This window comes from Sorex araneus, chromosome 6, assembly GCF_027595985.1.
Source record: "Sorex araneus isolate mSorAra2 chromosome 6, mSorAra2.pri, whole genome shotgun sequence".
Lineage (NCBI taxonomy): Eukaryota > Metazoa > Chordata > Mammalia > Eulipotyphla > Soricidae > Sorex > Sorex araneus.
The window spans coordinates 73,490,016-73,509,541 of NC_073307.1; the positions used below are offsets into that span (position 1 = coordinate 73,490,016).

The 19,526-nt window shown below is 41.9% G+C and overlaps 1 protein-coding gene across 1 annotated transcript in view; it reads left to right on the forward strand.

Annotated features, from left to right (window-relative positions):
* Nucleotides 1–688: 688 nt before the first annotated feature.
* SHISA6 (shisa family member 6) overlaps nucleotides 689–19,526 on the forward strand; it is a 449,040-nt gene continuing 430,202 nt past the window's right edge. The window contains exon 1 of the mRNA XM_004603984.2: nucleotides 689–1,405. Within this exon, the coding sequence (XP_004604041.2) occupies nucleotides 822–1,405 (584 nt within the window). The 5' untranslated portion in view covers nucleotides 689–821. The remainder of the gene's footprint in view (nucleotides 1,406–19,526) is intronic.

Below are 19,526 nucleotides of genomic sequence, written 5' to 3' on the forward strand. Positions count from 1 at the left end.
GTCTCCGCTAGGGAGAGACAGAGGCTCCGAGAGACGCCAGCCGGTGCCGTGGCCGCGCGCGGCCGGGACTGGGGTCGGGCGGGCCGGCCGGGGCTGGTGGGCGCTCCTCGGCGCGCCGCGTGGCTGTGACCGCCGTCCTGCGCCCGGTGACGGCGCTCCCGGTGGCGCGGGGCCGCCTCCCCGCCACTCCCCCCGTGCGGCGTGCGCGCGTGGGCGGCCCGAGGCGGGTGCCAGCCGGTGCCCAGCCGGTGCCCTGCCGGCGCTCCCCGGCGGCGGTGCCAGCGTCTCCCCAGCTTCGCCCCGCCGGCGGCGGCGTCCTGTGCAGCGGTGAGCGCGGGAGGGCGGGCGGGGACCCGGGGGGCCGGGCTGCGGCGGGCGGCTGCTTGCGCTCGCGCTCCAGGGCCCCGGCTCGCGCCCCGCGCCCGCGCCCGCGCCCAGCCCCGGACCCGCAGCCGCCACCGGGCGGGGGATGGGGCCGGAGGGAGGAAGCCGCGGCCGGAGCGCGGCGTGAGTCCAGAGCAGCGCGCCCCCCGCCCGGGCACCGCACTCCGGGCACCCCCTCCTCCGCCGGTCCCTCTCCGAGCACCCCCGGCCGGCGTGCCCCGAGCCCCTCTCCGAGCACTCCCGTCCGGCGTGCCCCGCGCCCCTCTCCGAGCACCCCCGTCCGGCGTGCCCCGCGCCCCTCTTCGAGCACCCCCGGCCCGCGTGTCCCGCGCCCGGCTCCGTGCGCCCCGCGCCCCCGGGCCGTGCGCCCCGCTCCGTGCGCCCCGCGCCCCCGAGCCCCGATGGCCCCGAGCCGCTGAGCCGCCCCCCAGCCCGCCATGGCGCGCCGCCTCCTGCTGCTGCTGCTGCTCGCGCTGGACCCGCTGGACTCGCTGCCCCGCGCCCAGGGCGCCCGCAGCCGCGCCGTCAACCGCACGGCCAGCGCCGCCGCCGTCGGGGGCCGGCGCCCCGGGGGAGCCCCGTCCCGGGGCGGCCGCGAGCTGAACAGCACGGCCGAGGCCGGGAGCCGCCGCGGCCAGCCGGCCGCGGTCACCTACGAGACGTGCTGGGGCTACTACGACGTGAGCGGCCAGTACGACAAGGAGTTCGAGTGCAACAACAGCGAGAGCGGCTACCTCTACTGCTGCGGCACCTGCTACTACCGCTTCTGCTGCAAGAAGCGCCACGAGAAGCTGGACCAGAGGCAGTGCACCAACTACCAGAGCCCCGTGTGGGTGCAGACGCCCAGCACCAAGCTAGTGTCGCCGGGCCCCGAGAACAAGTATGACCCGGAGAAGGACAAGACCAACTTCACCGTCTACATCACCTGCGGGGTCATCGCCTTTGTCATCGTGGCTGGAGTCTTCGCCAAGGTCTCCTATGACAAGGCCCACCGCCCACCTCGAGAGATGAACATCCACAGGTGAGGGCCAGCGCTGCCTGCCCGCCCCCCTCCCCTCCCTGGGCTGTAGCCCTCTGTACTACTCCCTGTCCTCTTCATTCTTGGCGTTTCTGCCCCAGCTCCCCTACTCTTTACTTTTACACGTGCCATCAATCGGAACCTTCTCCTTCCCTCTTCCCCGTGTCTTCGGGCCAGGGGGAATGCATGCCTTCGTGGTCGAGCGATTTATAAGACAAGATAAAGACATGAAGTTTGAGCAGCATGATTTTACCAATTTTGTGATTTCAGATTGGCATTCAGGGTTGTTTCCATGGCAGTTAGGCACTTTGGTGAAGGCTCTTATTGCAATTGGTTTCCGAGTCAAACCAGAGAGGCATCTTTAATATTGGAAATTGTCCAATACTGGAATCTTCTAAAAAAAAGTACAAACTGATTTTGCGGAGGTTTGCGTTTGTTAGAGATAGGTAAGGAGGGTGTGTGTGTGTGTGTGTGTGTGTGTGTGTGTGTGTGTGTGTGTGTGTGTGTGTGTGTGGTAATGAAGATATATTTCCTTTACATTGACAGAGAGCAGATGGACTCTTCATCACACCCTAAAAAATGTTTATTTTTCCTGCCTCCAGAGGAACAGAAGACTTCACTTTTAAAGTTGCAGGCAGGGGCCGGAGTGATATGCAGCGGGTAGGCAGGCATTTGTCTTGCAGATGGATGACCAGTGTTCAATCCCTGGCACCCATACGGTCTCCAGAGTCCTCCAGCAGTTATCCCTGAGCACAAAGCCAGGAGTATGCCCCACACAGTACTGGGTGTGGCCCCCAAACCAACCAACCAAACAAAACCCAAAAAGCTATAAGCAGAATTCTAAGTTAACATACTCCCTTTGTTATACCTGGTGTACACCTTTCACTGTTTTCCTTAGGGATGCAGAGAGGATTCACTTCTACCAAATCTTATGCCAAGAATTTAAGGTATATGGGCCATGGTTTCATGCTGTTTGCCTCTCACCTTCCTAACCTAGCTCCCAGTGAACCCTCTGGGAAGTCAAAGCCCGGGTGATAGAACATTACCTTCTCTTTGTAATTCTAGGAACTATGTAATTAGGGGATATGATGTTCACTTTTTCTTACTCCCTTCCCAATATTGAAAGGCCGGAAGTGATTCCACCGAATCTTTCAGGGAGCAAACCCTGCTCTAGGGAACACCTACATCTCTTGCACTGATTTAAGCATTGCCTTAGTAACCAGGACCATTCCTTCATCATTCTTACTTCAAAACTTGCTCAGTGGGTCCCTACCCTGAACCAAAGAGAAAAACAGACATTTCTGGGCATGCCACAAAGTATGAGTACTTTGGTACTGACAAACACAGGTATTGAATTTGGGTGCTTCCAAAGAGATATTGGTTTATATTTATCAGCCTGAGTAAGATGTCACTGCCCTGCATCCCACCCATATCTGATCCCTCAGGAAGTGAATCTGTAGCCATGTACCTGGACTGGTTCTGGGAACTGATGGAGCAGTTGTGATGGATGGTCTGTAATCAGCCCTGACTCTGAAATACAGAGAGCTGTGGTGGGGGGGGGGGGGGCGGGAAGATGGAGAGCAAAACAGGAAGACTCTCCTTCTTTGGATCTTGTCTTGGATTTTGTCTTGGACTTACCATGTGAAATAGAAAAGAAATTTCCCATGGTCAAGCTCCTTTCAGAAAGAAAAGCATAAGGTCCTTATCATCATTACCTCGATCTGTATCTGCCCTGAGAGGATGTCTTCTTTCACCTTTTCTTTGGTCTTTGCCTCTCCAGAGATTAGCTCTGGCTGTGGCCTTCTCAGTGATTTTCATATACCTTTCTCTGGGTTTGTCTCTTCTCTGCATCATTATTCTCTGCACACTAGGAAGTGTTGGCCCCTGCTCTCTTGTTTCTACTTTCTACGGAGTTCATTTACTATTACCTGAGAAGATATTGAGGATTTCTGAATACTGGCATTGGCATTCAGATCCCACTGATCTTTGACCCAAAAGATGTTACTGTCTTTGTGTTTCCTTTCCTCCTTACCACACTGATACCCTGCCTCCCTCAACCCAAATCTGTAGTGTCTTATTTTTATAGGGGTATATAATGTAATGGTAATGCTCTTGGGAAGATACTCTTTGGGTTGGTGAAGAGAGGTAACCAGGGGAATGGTGATAAATTTTAGTCTTTAAACCACTATGTAAGTATGGGATGTTTCTCAAATTCATCTCCAAGGTTTATTTGGTTGATAGCATCTCTTCCAGCTGCTGCATTCTGACTGAATGTGTACTTTGGAATCCATCATACTTGGTAGGGGACAAAGCCTGCCACTGTATTTGGGGGAGAGGGAAGGATTCAGCTGAGATACTCTGTAAGTAACCTCTGCATAGTCTGTAAAACCATTTAACCGTACTCTGTACTGGGATACTCTGTAAGTGAAACATAACTTCCGTTTTTGTAACTAAGGCACAATAGTTTTCCGTCTTGACCTTTTCCTTCCCAGGCATGCCAGTGCGAGCATGCACATATCTGTCTGCTTTTTGACCCTTTGGTGTGTTTATTTCTACCACTTTTCTCACTTTGCTTACATGTCAGTTGTCACTGCTATCCTTTCAGGGCAGCTTATTGCACATATTGTTTTATTGTTGGGCACTGGGTATAAGGAAAAGGAGATAGTGAAAGAGATAAACATCACACAGTCAGGAATTTTCTATAGGAATGAAGGGGAGAAGAAGAACATATACTTCAGAAATTAAGAGAGGAAGCGAAATGTTTACTTCATTACATATTCCAGTAAATAGTTCATAAAAGTTCATAAAGATATTTCCTTTCTGGAGGGAGTTTGTTTCAGTGTGAATTCTCTCTGAAGATTGGGCAAGGGAGTGGCGAGAGCTGCATTATTGAGAGGGACCATTGTGGGAGAGCTACAGGGCTGAAAAACAGGATCCTGCCCCCAAGATTATTCATCTGCCACTCCTGGTTTTCCCAAGCTGCCTGGCCCCCCAGTTACCCCTGACCCTCATTCTGTGAGAGAGGCATCCTTCTCTATGACCCCTGTAGGGAAGGGCAGATTTTAGCTTTTGAAAAGTGATTAGACCTTGTCACCCTGTTTCTCTGAAAGAAGTCAGTGTCTATAGGGGAAACTCTCAGATCTCTGAAGATATTAATAGATGAGCACAATCAAACTTAGCTGGAGCATGCAGAAGAGAAAAATGTCAGAGACACTAAAGGCAATACTGTGCTCTGGCGCTGGAGAGCAGTGGGCCCTTTGCCACTCAGAATTGTTTCCTCCTGGAATGTGTACCGTATCTACCCCATCTTTCCAGTTTCATAGGTTGAGGCTGATGCTGATGGACCACAGGCATCATCACTTTTAATGTTTTATGAGCAGTTTCTGGAGCGCACTAGGCCTGTTTCTCTATTTATTTTATTTTATTTTTCCTCTTTTCTCTTCTTTCCCTTTCCTTGCCTTTCTTTGCCTTTTCTTCTCTTTCTGTCTCTCTGTCTCTCTCTCTGTCTATCTCTCTCTCTTTGGTTTTTGGGTCATACCCATTTTTTTCTCTCTCTCCAAAAATGAATGACAAACTCCACAGGTACTCGGGACTTACTTTAGGCTCTTCACTCAGGAATAACTTGTGGCAGAGTGTGTGGGGGTGTCATATGGGATGCTGAGGATCAAACCTAGGTTGGCCATGTGCAAGGGAAGCACCCTACCAACAGCACTATCTCTCCAGCCCCAGGGCTTTTTCTTTAGTGAGGGGTTGCTAATCTTTAAAAATAGGATTTCTTTTCGGGAGAACAGTTATGTCACTCATTTCCTTTCCTGATTCAGGACCTATCTCCTATCAAGATCTGTCACTTCCTTCTTATCTTGAGTTGGCTCGTTAGTATCCTGTAGCTTAGAATCATTCTCAGGAAAGTGTGTGTGTGTGTGTGTGTGTGTGTGTGTGTATGTGTGTTTCATGCTCAGTTTACACATGGATCAGAAAGCTATTAGTATGCTAGATCTTCCTGCTATAGGAATTAGAGATGGACTTGAAATCAGAAGGTCCATGGTTCCTCCCACTGTCTTTTTGGAAATAGAGGACAAGAGGTCAATGCGAGGGACAAAAATACTGAGCATATGTCACTAGAGAAAATGAAATGCATTAGGATGTGACCAAAAGACTTCTTTATGGTCTTCTGATTATTTCTAGAGAATTATGGAAACATTTGTTTCTACCTTTTTCTCTCTCCAAAGATGAATTACAAACCCTAAGATCTGTTTTTCACTCATAAACCACAATGCAGAAAGCAGACCACTTTGATGACTGATTTAGTGAGTTTTCTTCATAGGTTCCTGGGAAATGAATTGTCAACTCCATTTTCTAAAGCATTATGGGCATGGTATAATGAATCTCTCTCTAAACAGAGTCATTTTTTTACTTCAAATATAGCAGTTAGAAGGAAAAGAAATAAAGCATCTTGTCTTGGACTGAAGGTCTTAGTTTTGCATGTTTCCCATTTTCTCTGAATTAAAAAAATAGCACGTGGGGAAGTTAGTGAAACTGTAGAAGAATTTAAAGAGAGATAAAGGTGGAAGGCAAGCTAGTGAGAAGAGGACGGAAATGCCCGGACCTTTGCCTTGGCTTAAGGGTCTGATTTCCTTCATGCCTCCTGTTGCTGCATGCCTGCAAGTTCACTTGGTGAGGAAGATATGTTTTGACTCTAGTGCAAAGCGTTTAACACGATGCCTTTGACATGTAATGCTCGCCGAGACATGAAATAGTGGAGTGTAAATCACCAAAAGAACCATGCGTTTAAGTCATTTTGATTTAGCAGTCAGTCATACAAAATTTAAAAAATCTGTAGACTTTGAAACTAAATCCAGGTATGTTGTTTGCTGTATTTAGACCCTGTCTTCCTTAACCCAAACCCCCGAATTTGTCAGTATCTGTCCCTCTTTTCCAACCTTCAACTTTCCCCTAGCTCACAGTACCTTCATTTGGAGGAAACTGTTGCTAAGATACCAAATTTGCCCATCGTTCTAGATTATAGACTGTCATATTTCTAGGTTGTAAAGACACACACAGAGAGAAAGTTTCATTTATGTTGAAAAGTTTTCAACATATTTTAATAAAAAATCAGGTTGTCTGTGTAAATGATCCAGATCAATTGGACTGGAAGCAGTGGTTAGGACAAGTGAAAATGTGAGCTGATCTGAAGATATTTATTAACCAAGACAAATAAACAGATCAAGAAGAGAATCACAGAGCCCAGTGTGTAAGGTTTATATATGGCAAACCAAATTTGATCCCTGGAGCCCCGTCTGGTCCCCAGAGACTCTCCAAGAGTGATTACTAAGTATATATCTTGGAGTAGGTCCTACATGCAGCTGAGTGTGGTCTTAAAACCAACCATTTTTTATATTAAAAAAATGAAGAGAATAACATCAAAAGAAGCTTTATTTTCAACATATACTACTCAGTTTCTTTAACAAAGTCTGCCAGGATTGTATTTAGATCTTAACATTCTGATTCCTTTGGTCATAGAATCCTGCCACATGCTAGTATTAACACCTCTGTAATGACTTCCATTTTCTTTCCTGTCATTTCTCCCCACAAAGTCCTTTATGTTTGCTTTTGAAATTTTTAAGGATTCAAGAACATTTTGACTTACAGGTTTGGTTATGTTCCTTGGCATGTATACTACTTTGAACACACAAATGTGATTTGAACTTTTTGATCTATAAGATACTTCAGATTGGTGATGGGGTGGAGATTCTGTTTGACTAGATTAAAACTTAGATTAAATTTATTTATAAAACCTGTCATAAGTTCCCCCATTTTCTGTCTTGGGAAATACCAACCTATCATTTTCAGTGAATCATGTTTATAATCTCATATTTCGAACATTTTTTTTTTGCAAAGGGAATAGATGACTCAGTGGGAGAATTTGCTAACAAATCCTCAAAAGCTACCAGTCCTTTGTGTTTGAGTGCACATTTTCCAATTCTATTTAGGACTCATTGCTAAGCTTTATATTCCGCTATTCCATCTCCTACATCTCTTGTCTCTTGAACTAAAACTTAAAGGCAGGATAGCATTTGCTATTATTTTGTAATTATAGAATCATAAAACTCTTATTGTTGGCAAATAATTTAACCTAATTCCCTAATTAGGTCCACTGAAGTCTAGGTCCCAGTGCCAAGATACTACTGCACTACTGCTGCAAAGTCAGGATGTCTGCCTTAGCATTTTCACAGGGCTTATTTGTCTCATCTTGCTACTGAGAGTCTATTCTAACACAGATTTCTTAGTCATTGTCAAATAATTCTTGCATATTGAAAAATGAGTGGCAGCCATCTCTCTTTTCATTCTTCTCTATTTTTTTTTAAAATAGTCTTTCTCATTTAATTTTTCCATTCACTAAGATGACTTCCATTGCTTCCTCCCATTTCTTTTGTACTCTTCCAACATTCCTTTGTGAGGTGCAATCCCTGATCAAAGCACAATCCTTTGATAAGATCTGAACCATTTTTAAGACGAAAAATGTAGTATAAGCCAAAGAGTTGTGGACTGAAACAAAGGGTCACTAAATAGTACAGGACAGAAATATGTAATAAAGACTGGAGCTACTAATGTTTTCTTTTCCAGAAATGAGAAATGCTGAAACTTTGTCAGAATCCAGAAATTTTCAGGTGTTCAGTGGTGTGGGTACTTTCTGTTGTATCTCCCAGGATGACTACTACTTTCAGGAGAGGTCAGGTTATGTGAACCACAGAAGACCTTTCATTGGAGCCTGTTTTACCTTTTTCTGTACAGGATCAAAATGAATAAAAAGTTTGAGGTTTCAAGTAGCTTCATGAAGGACAGCTAATAAAACTGGAAATCTGGGCCCAGTCACTTTGTGAAATTAATTTCTGTAGTATGTACTTTGGGGCCTTTGCCTACAATGTACCTAATTCTTTCTTTGAAAGAATCAGGGCAACTATCTTAATGTTCCTTCGAAGCAGTCACTTTGGGAGGCTCCTTGCTGGTTCTTCCACAGAAAATGTTGCCACAATTTCTTTCTTGGAAGTGCTTTTAACAACCTCTCGCGTGCCATTTTAACTTTAAAGGTAAAAAAAAAAGGTACCATATTTTATCTTCATATGGTAGATTTGATTCTTGTGAGCACTGTTAAGTCATGGGTCTGAGGCCAATAAATGATATAGGAATAAGATTGGCTATTCATCATATAGAGAAACCCAGTAATAAGATCTAGTCTCCCAGGAACTGCATTACTGTCTCCAAAGGCAGAGAGACCAAGAAGAGGTGTTTCAGTAATAGATGGCTACTCTACTCATTGCAGAGCCCTGCTCTCCATAATGATCATTCTGACAGAGCCTCTTCTAACACAGAAGGGTAATTACTGGTCTAAACAAATTCAGTTTCATTCCTTTGGAGCAGAAAGTGGAGGGGAAGGAGAAGAACAAATATGCAGAAAATTCATATTTTTTATAATCAGAGTTATATTTTCATGATTTAGAGTCCTAACAATTCTTTTTAATTTTTAAAATCATTTAAAAAATTTTATTAACTTATTTTGGTTTTGTGGCCACACGCAGCAGTGATCAGGGCTTATTACTGGCTATGCACTCAGGAATTACTTCTGGCAAGCTCAGGGGCCCACATGGGGTGCTGGGGACCGACCCAAAGACAGAAGTGTGCAGGGCAAAAACCCTACCTGTTCTACTATTGCTCTGGTCCCTCTTTTTTGTTTTATAATTTAATTTGTGAGAAGAAGGGATAACACCCGGTGATTCTCAGGGCTTAATTATGGGTCTGTACTAAGGGATCACTTCTGGCAGGCTCAGGGTCTCTATAGGGTGCTGAAGATTGAATCTAGGTAAATTATATACAAGGCAAGTGACTTACCCACTGTTCTATCTCTCTGGCCTCTCTTGGGGTATAAAATAAATTCTTTTATTTGTTTTATTTTCCCTTTAAAATTTTTTTATTTTGATCACCAAGGTTTCTAATACTATTGTGATAACTGTGAGTTTTGTGCATAGAATGCCCTAGCACCTTATCTTCTACCGGAGTGTCCAGTTCCCTGGACCCTTGTCTCATAGTCTAGCCCTTTAACCTACCTGCTCCCTCACCCTCCCACTTGTTTAATTTTGAGAGTGAATAGAACCATTTTGGGAGATTACATGTGACCTGTCTTAGGATAGGTCAAACATTCTCTGTGCCCTCCCTTCCCTCTTATCTGAAGGCCATCACCTTTGTAGTAGTTTCAGATTAGGTTACCACATGGGTCAGACTTTCATTGGTGAAGTGGACAGAGTTTCAATCTCAGATAAATGAGATTTTACTGAATGTGGTCAATAGATTCTGGGTGTGTGCTCCCTGCATTTTATCCACATCTTAATTCACTTGATGGGGTTAATCAGAAATGAAGGGAGTGTAAGGCATGGCAAGATGATAGGCGACTATAAGGAGCATTTGCTTATAGTGCTTGTTCTTAGCAGTCAGGAATTGTTGGCAGGATAGAGTTCTTACTCAATCAGGAAATAGAAATGTGTAGAGGGCTGGGTTATCTCTCATGTGTGGATCTTGGGAAGAGTGTGCCTTCCTAAATGGCACCCTTGGATATTCTAAGAGTCCGTTTTGTGTAGGTGGGCACTCCTCTTGCCGTTGCTCAAGTTGAGAGGAGCTTTGTCACCTAGAAGCTTTGAATTATCCCCTCAACACTGCAGCTTCAGAAAGGTTGAGTATCTAAGGGTTCATTCAGTTAGTTAAGGATTGAAGATCACACGAGTAATATGGGGAGCTGATAGGCTCTTAGGAGCTCCAACTCTTCCAGTTTTCCTTTCTACACCCTGTTAAGCACATGACAGTCATTGTTTCACAGCTTCTCCTCCTTAACTTCTGATTGTAGGTACCCATTTTATAGAGAACAAAATCAGTTCAACCCAAGTTACATGGTTAGTATATTGTGAGTCTCCATGTCCTTTGTGGAGGTCATCAGAGAAGGTATATCTAGCCTTCCAAGACTTTTTTCTTTTGTTTGTTTTTGGGTCACATTTGGTGCTGCATAGGAGTTACTCCTGGCTCTGCACTCAGGAATTACTTTTGGTGGGTTTGGGAAACCATATGGAGTGCTGGGGATGGAACCTGGTCAGCTGTGTGCCAGGTATATGCCATGAATTTTGTACTATTGCTCCAGCCCTTAACCCCCTCAGCTGTGAGTAGGTTGGGGACACTGTTTACCCGAGAAAGACCCACATGTTCGTGTCCTGAAAATTGGTTATTACAGTGAAGGATTGGGAAGGTCAGTGACCTAGCATTTGGGGTTCTGTAGAACTGGGCTGATAGCCATCACTTTTCACACAGTACAAAGAGCACTTATGATGGTGGAAAAGCTCTCTTTGGACTAGATTTTATTTACTAAAGTTAGTGAAGGAAAAACAAAGAAAACATAAAAAAGGAAAGAAAACAAAATTTTAATTGAAAAAAAAAAACAAACCCTTGGAAATAAGTCTTTGGCAAATCCATTCAAATAGTAGAGGCACTGGACAATACAAGTGATTTAGAGATGAGAAGATAGAATTCTGGACCATTCTCCATCTTAAGCCTAGACAGTAAGTCCCTCAAACATGCCTGTACATTGCATTGTACTTCTCCTGCCTGGCCCATTTTTATAAAATTTTTATTGTGCACACAGAACTTTTTTCCATTTTCTTCTGCTTTTCTGTGCTAGTTATTATTTTTTTTTAAATTTTTTATAGCCGTGCTTTTCACCAGTGTGTCCTAGTGTTTTTGAGTTCTGTGCTGAAGGTCTTGTGTATTCAGATTTCCTTGAGCTTTACTCCCCAGCGCTGTTTGTTACAGGGGCTGAGATAGCATTCACAGCGGTGGCTCTGGGTAGTGTGAGGCCTTCTTGGTCTACAGTGGAACCTAACCAGGGAACTCCCTTATGATTGAATGGTAATGGGAACCTTTTCAAAACTCTCCCCAGGAACTCTCTCCAGTACCTAAACATTGCTTCATTGCTATTAGTACTATTCCCCCCAATCTGGCTTAAATTTACTCCTTATCAGATGGGTGAAAGAATCCTTGGATTCTGCTCGCTCAAAGCTACTGTTCCTAGTGCAAGAAACATAGAGACTAAGTTCCAATCAGGCTCTGGTTCATTAGGACCTTGCCCTATTTCCCAAAGTTTGGGAGAGAGTCCCTGGTTTCTGCAGGCTTTCAAAAACATTCTCATTGTTCCGTGCTTCTTTGGCAAGTGGTCTCATATACTGTTCCCATTAGTTTCTGCATTAAAGTCTCATTACTTAGGACATCTGTCCTCTGGACATAATTGTTGTCTCCTCAGCCAAATGTCCTCTTCTGGAAAGTGTTCTCTATGCAAGCTACTACTTCTTCCTAATTTCTTTGGTTTTATTGCTCAAGTGAGGAGAATTTCAAACCTGAGAGGATGTGTTAAGGAATGGGGAGAAGTGGCTGCTTCTATCAGGTGTGATCTGAGAATGTGTCCTGGGTTCTAGCATCTCCTACTCGCCAAGGTTCTGGAAACAGCAATCTTTATAGTCATCCCTTAAGGTCTGTCAGAAAGGAAAAATCCCTGAAGTGGCCTCAAAGACATTTGGAAACCCTAAATAACCCCGGAAGAAGTTGATACCATGAAGCTTTTCTCCTCCAGGCCCAGACCAGTCTCAGGTACAATCAGTACAATCTGATTTAAGTCTCTCTGATTGCCAGGGATATTTGGTTTTGAGGGTTCATGTTACTTGTCTCTCAGAAATGGCAGGGCAAAAGACTCAGCCCAGGAGCAGAGGTTGTTATAGAAATTTTGGAAAAAATTTTATTCCAGCTCCCTGTTGGATTAGTATTTGATTTTCTCTGATTTCTAACTTTATCCTGAGAAATTTGCCTGAACTTGTTTAGGAATTTGTATCTGGGCTTGAAGGCATTTTATGCAATGGGATATAAGTACAGCTTTTCTTTTCTCAAATAGTCAATAGTCAACTTTCTAAATACCTCCCTGTCAGCTCTCCTCTCAGGCATTTACAAAGAAAATTCTTTTTTAAAAAAAAAAACAGTAGATCTGTCATTTTCTCAAGTCATATCATTAAAATATTTCATCTTGTTCCCTTCGGTGTCTTTGTCCACTGTCACTTCTTTCTCCATCTGTCCTTCTTTTGATTCTTCTTCACTTCTGTTAAGTGCTTCTACCCTCTCCCATCTAGTTCTTCTCCTTGAACTTGTTCCATTATAACTTTGTTAAACTGCATTAATTCAGACTTCTGCCACTTCAAAATTTATCCAAATTGAACCTGGGCAAAGTTATTTTTCTCTTCTCTATATGATAAAAACCTGTGATGAATAGATCAATCTTGCTCAGACAAGACTGCAAGATTTTTCAGGGCACATATACCAAAGAGAAGGATAGGTTGTATTTATGAAAGCTCCTCTGTAGACAATGGGCATGCTAATTACAAATTATTTTTACCTACTCAATAAAGTAGCTCTCTTAAGATCAATTTTTAAAGCTTAGTTTATAGTACTACAATGTCCTGGCAAGTGGAAAAAATCAATTTCTTTAAAGTGTTTTTTAATTTCCATGTGCTTCATTGATTAGAATTATCCTTCCCCTATTTTTACTGAATTGGATATTTTTTACTTCAAACTGCTTTGAGTTATCTTTTTCATTCCCTGTTGAGGTTTCTGATAATTTTCCCTCTTCCCTTTTTTATTTCTCTGAGTTTTTAGAATGTAGAAATGCTCTCATCCAGCTTTGAGAATTATATTGCATATTGTATATGGCTCCAAGGTTTGCCTCATTCCTTCTTACTACAGGGGTGACCAACTAGGAACAAAAGATGTTACATAGAGACACATTTATGATACCTTGTTTTGTCTCTGATTACGATTCTGAGCTTTACTTACCCTCTGTTTTCTCCATAGCCTGTTTCTGCTGAGTAACATGCTTAAATATCAGAGTCTCAAACATCACTATTTGGAAGGAGATACCATAGTATGTTATATAGAATGTAATAAGGAGGTTTTAAAGGAGTATTCTGTCACTTTAATCTTCCTCCCTTTGTCTTCTTATCTGACTTTAGAGGGGTGCCTAACAAAGTCCCTTTCCTTTCATTTGGAGGGTGTCTGTCCCTGCATCAGAGTACTTGGAACCTGAGATAGGAGTTGAGTTAATCTCAGTTTCTTTTATTTTCTGTCCTTATGACCTTGGATGGGCTGGAGCGATAGCATGGCGGGTAGGGCATTTGCCTTGCACGCGGCTGATCAGGGTTCGATTCTTCTGCCCCTCTCAGAGATCACAGCAGATCCTGGCAAGCTACCCGTGTCGTATTCAATATGCCAAAAACAGTAACAACAAATCTCACAATGGAGACGTTACTGGAGCCTGCTCGAGCAAATCAATAAGCAACGGGATTACAGTGATACAGCAATGACCTTGGATAAGACCTTCACAAGCCTCTGGCCCATTAGCCCTGTTTTGAGATAAATTCTAATCTTAGTATACCTTAGAGGTTCAGGAAAAATATGGCTATACTTAATACAGAAATGTGGGAAAATGCATTTTCAGATAAAAATTATCTAAAATAGGCTAATGAAATTTATTTCTTTTAGCATCAATTTATAGACTCTCTTGGTTAAAATGGAGCCCAGCAAGTAGGGTGATTGCCTGGCATGAGGACAACCAGGGTTTTATGCCCACCCACCCATATGATCTCCAGAGCCCCACCAGAAGTGGTCATTGAGTCCAGAGCCCAGAGTCTTTCCCAAGTACCTCCAGGTGTGGCCCCCAAAACAGAATAATACAATGGAGTTCTGAGGCCTTTTAAATGTCTGCTTTTTCTTGGCACTATTGCTGTTTCCTCATATGCATTTATCTAGGACTAGAGCTTTGCTTCTACCTAAAGGTTTGCATATTGTTAATGGAAACCAATTTCAGTTAATAATCTTTTGAGTTTATTTTTGTTTCTTTTTGTTCTTTTGAGTTTCCTGGTGTGACATAAGGTTTACCTACTGGAGCAACCAGATATTTCCTCTGTTCTAGAAAGCAAGACTTTTCTTGAACATCTCAACTAAGGTCTCTTCAATTTTCCTTACTCCTGGATAATTGTCACTAGTTATAAATCTATTTGCATGCTTCATGGTTTCAAATCTTGTGCATATGGTTCTTCACATAGACATGGGGTTACAGTTATATAGAAAGACTTAAATTGGTGCTGCTAAGAGCAGCAGGCAGGTTTCAGTAATCTAACCAAATGATGAAGGCTAAAGATTTCTCTGGGGAAATTGGCCAGCTTCCATGGTCCTTTGGCAGTGATCCATCTTCACCAGCAGTATGTTGATGACATGCATATTTTGTCTTTTAGTTTTTTTGTTTTGGGGTCACACCTGGCAGTGCTCAAGGGCTACTTCTGGCTCAGCTCAAAACATTGCCTGGCACAAGGTCATTGCTTACTAAGTTTGGCTGTATGAATGAAGTAAATCGCTTAATTAATTAAAATGGAGGGTTTTTTGATGACTTCTTTTTGGGGTACCCCAGCCTCCCAATGGTTCCTGGGATATGAAAGTATGTACTTGATCTTACACATAAAAAAGTTTAACTTTCTTTTTAAGAAGGAGGGACAAAGAAAAGGAGAGGGGAGAAAGAAATAGAAGAAAGAAAAGGGGAAGGAAGAAGAATTAATTTTTTACAAAATCTCCAATCTATGGTAGAAAATGTTAGCATTGGCCAGTCTGATGTGCCTAATCTCAGTTTCTGGGAGGGGGTTGGGCCACACTCTGTGGTGCTTAGGGCTCACTCCTGTTTATCCACTAGGCTATATCTTTTGGTTGGTCTTACACCTATATATTTTATTCTGTTCCCCATAAGAAATTGAGGAAAAAGCCATTGCCAATAACAATGTTAGCAACAGCCTGTATATACTAGCGGGTACATTTATTAACTAACCTATTATAAAACTGGATAGATGGACTTGCTTACTATGATCTCAATAGCAATTTTTTTTCCTGCAGCTCTAAAAGGTAGCTACACTTGAAAACTCCAGATCTTTGAAGAATTCTTAGACAATCCAAATACTTTTGACAATTCTGAGGCTGGTATTGATACTACAAGCTTCTCAGGCCTCATATGATAAATTTTCATATGACTCACAACACACGGGATGGAGTCTATGAAGATGATCTATTGGAATAATCAAAGCAAGGGTATGACAATTTGCTCTATACTGAGCGCATGGCTGGTCATCAAGGGATGCCCATTGGGATGCTGCGACTTTCTCTGTTATCCCGAGAAACAAAGCAGGTATCCCCTCTTTCAACCCTGCAGTGTTTATTGGCCATGATGAATTTCAATTGTGCTAGGAACAACTCAGACCTACAAAATAGCTCAGTGCAGATGCACAAACATTGTTACCACAACAAAAGAGATCTCGACTCCATCCAGAGCCTCTGTGTTTGTGAGAATAGTCTGTGCACTTACAAAGCCAGCAGCTGTGTTTTCCAATGGACCGTGATAGAATGAGGAATAGTATAACTAAATTAAGCTTTTCTCCTTGTCCACATTTATTAAAAATATATTCACTTCAATTGTTCAGAGTGAATATTTGAAAGAGTAAAAGTGTTCAACTTGCCCAGCAGATGAATCATCAAGCGATGGAAGAGAACCCAAGGTATCCATGTCTGGTAAAATCTGAGTTATTCAGAAGTAAAATAGCCCAAATATTTTATTGAACTAGAATAGAATTTCTGTATATTTATATTATCTTTGCTTTTTTATTTTAGTTCTTAACTTTTAAAAATTAATTGAGGTTCTATGATTTACAGTACTGTTAATGCTGGGTTCCCAGACACATAATTTCACCACATCCCTCACTAGCTTGCATGACTATGTTCTTTTGCTGCAGAGTATTCCATTGTAAATATATACACCACAACTTTTTCTTTGTTTTGGGGTCACACTCAGTGATGCTCAGGACTTACTTCCATCCCTGCACTCAGGAATTATTCCTGGCAGTGCTTGAGGGAGCATAGGTGATGGAAGGAAGGAACCCAGGTCAGCTGCATGCCAGGTAAGCAACCTGACATAGTGCACTTTCACTCCAGTCCCTGTATACCATAACTTCTTTATTCTTTCATCTGTAGTTGAGCATTTGGGTTTTTTCCATGTCTTTGCTATTGTACTATACACTGTAATGAAATTAGCGGTACACGGAGCCATTTAAACTAATGTTTTGTGTTTTGGGAACACAAGCAGTTTATACGGAGGTTCTCGCCCTTAAAATAGGGAATATCCTATACTAAAATAGGATACATCTCCATATTGCTTTTCTTAGAGTTTGAACTAGCTAATGATATAAGAATTATAAGGATAAGTTTCTAAGGATAAACTTATAAGGATAAGATTATAAGGTCTAAGGAAAAGATTATAAGTACAACTATTCTTTTCTCACCACAAGCCCACCAACAGTGGTCTGTGCCATACTCAGTGTTGTGAGATGATATCTCAATGTTGTTTTGATTTGCACACCTCTAACCATGAGTGACGATGAGCATATGTATAGGCCTTGTGGCCATTCATATATCTTCTTTGGGAAAGTGTCATCTCCTTGCCACATTTGTGAATGGGGCAGTTGGGATAGTATTTTTGTTGTTTAGTTCTCTGTGCAATTTACAGATTGTGGATATTAGTCCCTAATCTATGTATTATATGCAAAAATTTTCTTCTATCCTGGGTGTATTTTTATTAGAAATTGATAGCCTTTTGTTATGAAGGTTTTTTTGATTTGATGTACTTTCATACTTCTGTTGTTATCCTTCCCTCTGTAGTCATCTAGTTGAAGACACTTATGGCCAATTCCCTGGAGAGCTCTACCAATGTTTTCAGAGATGTATTTTATGAATTCTGGACCAATCTTGAGGTCCTTAATCCACTTTGAGTTTACTTTTGTGAACGGTGTGAGGTATGTTTCTGATTTTATTGTTTTACATGTAGCTACCAGGTTTTTCAGCACCACTTGTTGAAGAAATTTTATTTGTTCCACTTCGCATACTTAGTACCTTTTTATTGGTTAGATGTCCATAAACACTGAGGTTTATCTCAGGACTCTCAATAATGTTCCATTGGTTGGCAAGTTTATCTTTATTTAGTTGCTATGAAGTTTTGGTTATTATAGCTTTATAGTAGAGTTTAATACTAGGACATGCAATACCTTCCATCTTCTTTTTTAACCCTTAGGATTGCTTTTGGGAGTTTCACTGTTTCATACTGATTTTAATAGGTTGTTCCGTGTCTTTGAAAAACGTCACTGGAGTTTTAATGGATTTTTCATTAAATCTATAGGGTACTTTTGGTAAGTGGGTCATTTTGACAATGCTGATTCTTCTAGTTCATGAAAATATTTTGTCTTTTTATTTCCTAATTTCTTCTATTATTTCTTAGAGAGTGATTTATAGTTTTTATCTTTATAGGTCTTTCATCTTCCTTGTTAAGTTGATCCCCAGATATTTGATGTTTTGGGGCACTATTTTGAAAGGGATTTTTTTTTAATTTCCTTTCCTTCTAGTTTGTTATGTGTGTGGAAATGCCACAGATTTTTGCATGTTAATTCTGTAACTTACTACCTTACTATAAATAGTTTTATTATTTTCAAGATTTTTTTTTGTGGAATTCTACACAGTGTTTTTAGGAAAAGAACAGGACTCTTGTCAGAGTATGTTTTGTTTTTATTTTTTTGTGCCACATCTGTCTTTACTCAGTGCTTTGTCCTCATTCTTTGCTTAGAGGTCAGTCTCGGGCAGAGAACCAGATGTGGTGTTGAGGATAAAAACCCGGGTCTGCTGGCTGCATCCTGGGCATGATTCTTACCCACTATACTATGTTTCTATCCCAGTTCTCAAAAATGTCTTTAACAAACCTTCCAGAGTAGTCCTGTACATTTTTATATTGACAGCTTCTTTTTATTGATTGTCTATATTTTACTTAGTTTCTCTGTGATGGCCTTCTTATGGAAGAAAATAGTATTCTCTTTATAAGACACAATAAGATACAAAATACCCTCAATTTAATTAGGCAGAAAGACTTTTAGAAAATTCTTCATATATAAGGATACTTTTATTGTTATTTGGAATAAAAACATTGACCAGAATAAATTATTCACATGATAGTTCATCTATTTGAACTTTAATAATACCTTTCTGACAGTATACATTTCTTACTACATACTGCCCCAGAAAAGAAAAAGGGCATGATTAGGAGTCCAAACTAAGTATTGATTTTTTTTTGACCCAGAAAAACTTGCATGCTAGTGAACTTGTATTCTCACTTTCATGGCAGATAAATGGCTTGGGAATCTAGAATCATAGGAAGAAAAGAACAGCTAATATTTGCTTAGCCACTGTAGTAGCAGTGATTTTTCTGGGATTTGTATGGAAAAGATATTGAGATAAAAGAAACCAAGTAAACTAAGGGTTCTTAGTTTCCCCACAATTTAAGGGGGCCAACATTTGATTGTCAGTTAGTAAAGATTGGGACCAAGAATTCCAGAGTTTAATTTGGTATATTTTGCAATACTTGTTTTCAATCTTGTTGCTTCTTCTTCTTTTTTTTTTAGAATATAATTTGTGAAAATGGCTGTCCATAAAAACAATGTAAAAACTTTTAAAACTGAGCTGGAGAGATAGATTAACACATCTCTGTGGGCTGGAACACATGCTTGGCATGTGAAAATTCCCTCTGATCCCTGGTATCTCATGGCTTCCCAAGCACTGCCAAGTGAAGCACTTAGAACCAGTGGCCCTATGCAGTGTTGCATACTCAGGTCCTGCATCTGCCCTGTAAGTCGGGCTGAGTCCTGCTGAGAGAGAGAACTCCTGGGCCCTGGAACATGCTTGGGAGAACACTTTTCCCCAAAAATCCATAATGAACAAAAACATTTCTAAAACACTGATGTTGATGATTCACTAATGTAAATAAAATTAGGCAGTTAGTTGAGTGGTAGGTGAGTTCTATATTTTCTATATTGTTTATATTTTCTACTGAAGATTGAATGTTTTTTGGAATGTTATGTTCAGACATTCAAGCCTTAACTTGGACTGCATTATTATTATTTATTTTAATTTGGGGGCCATG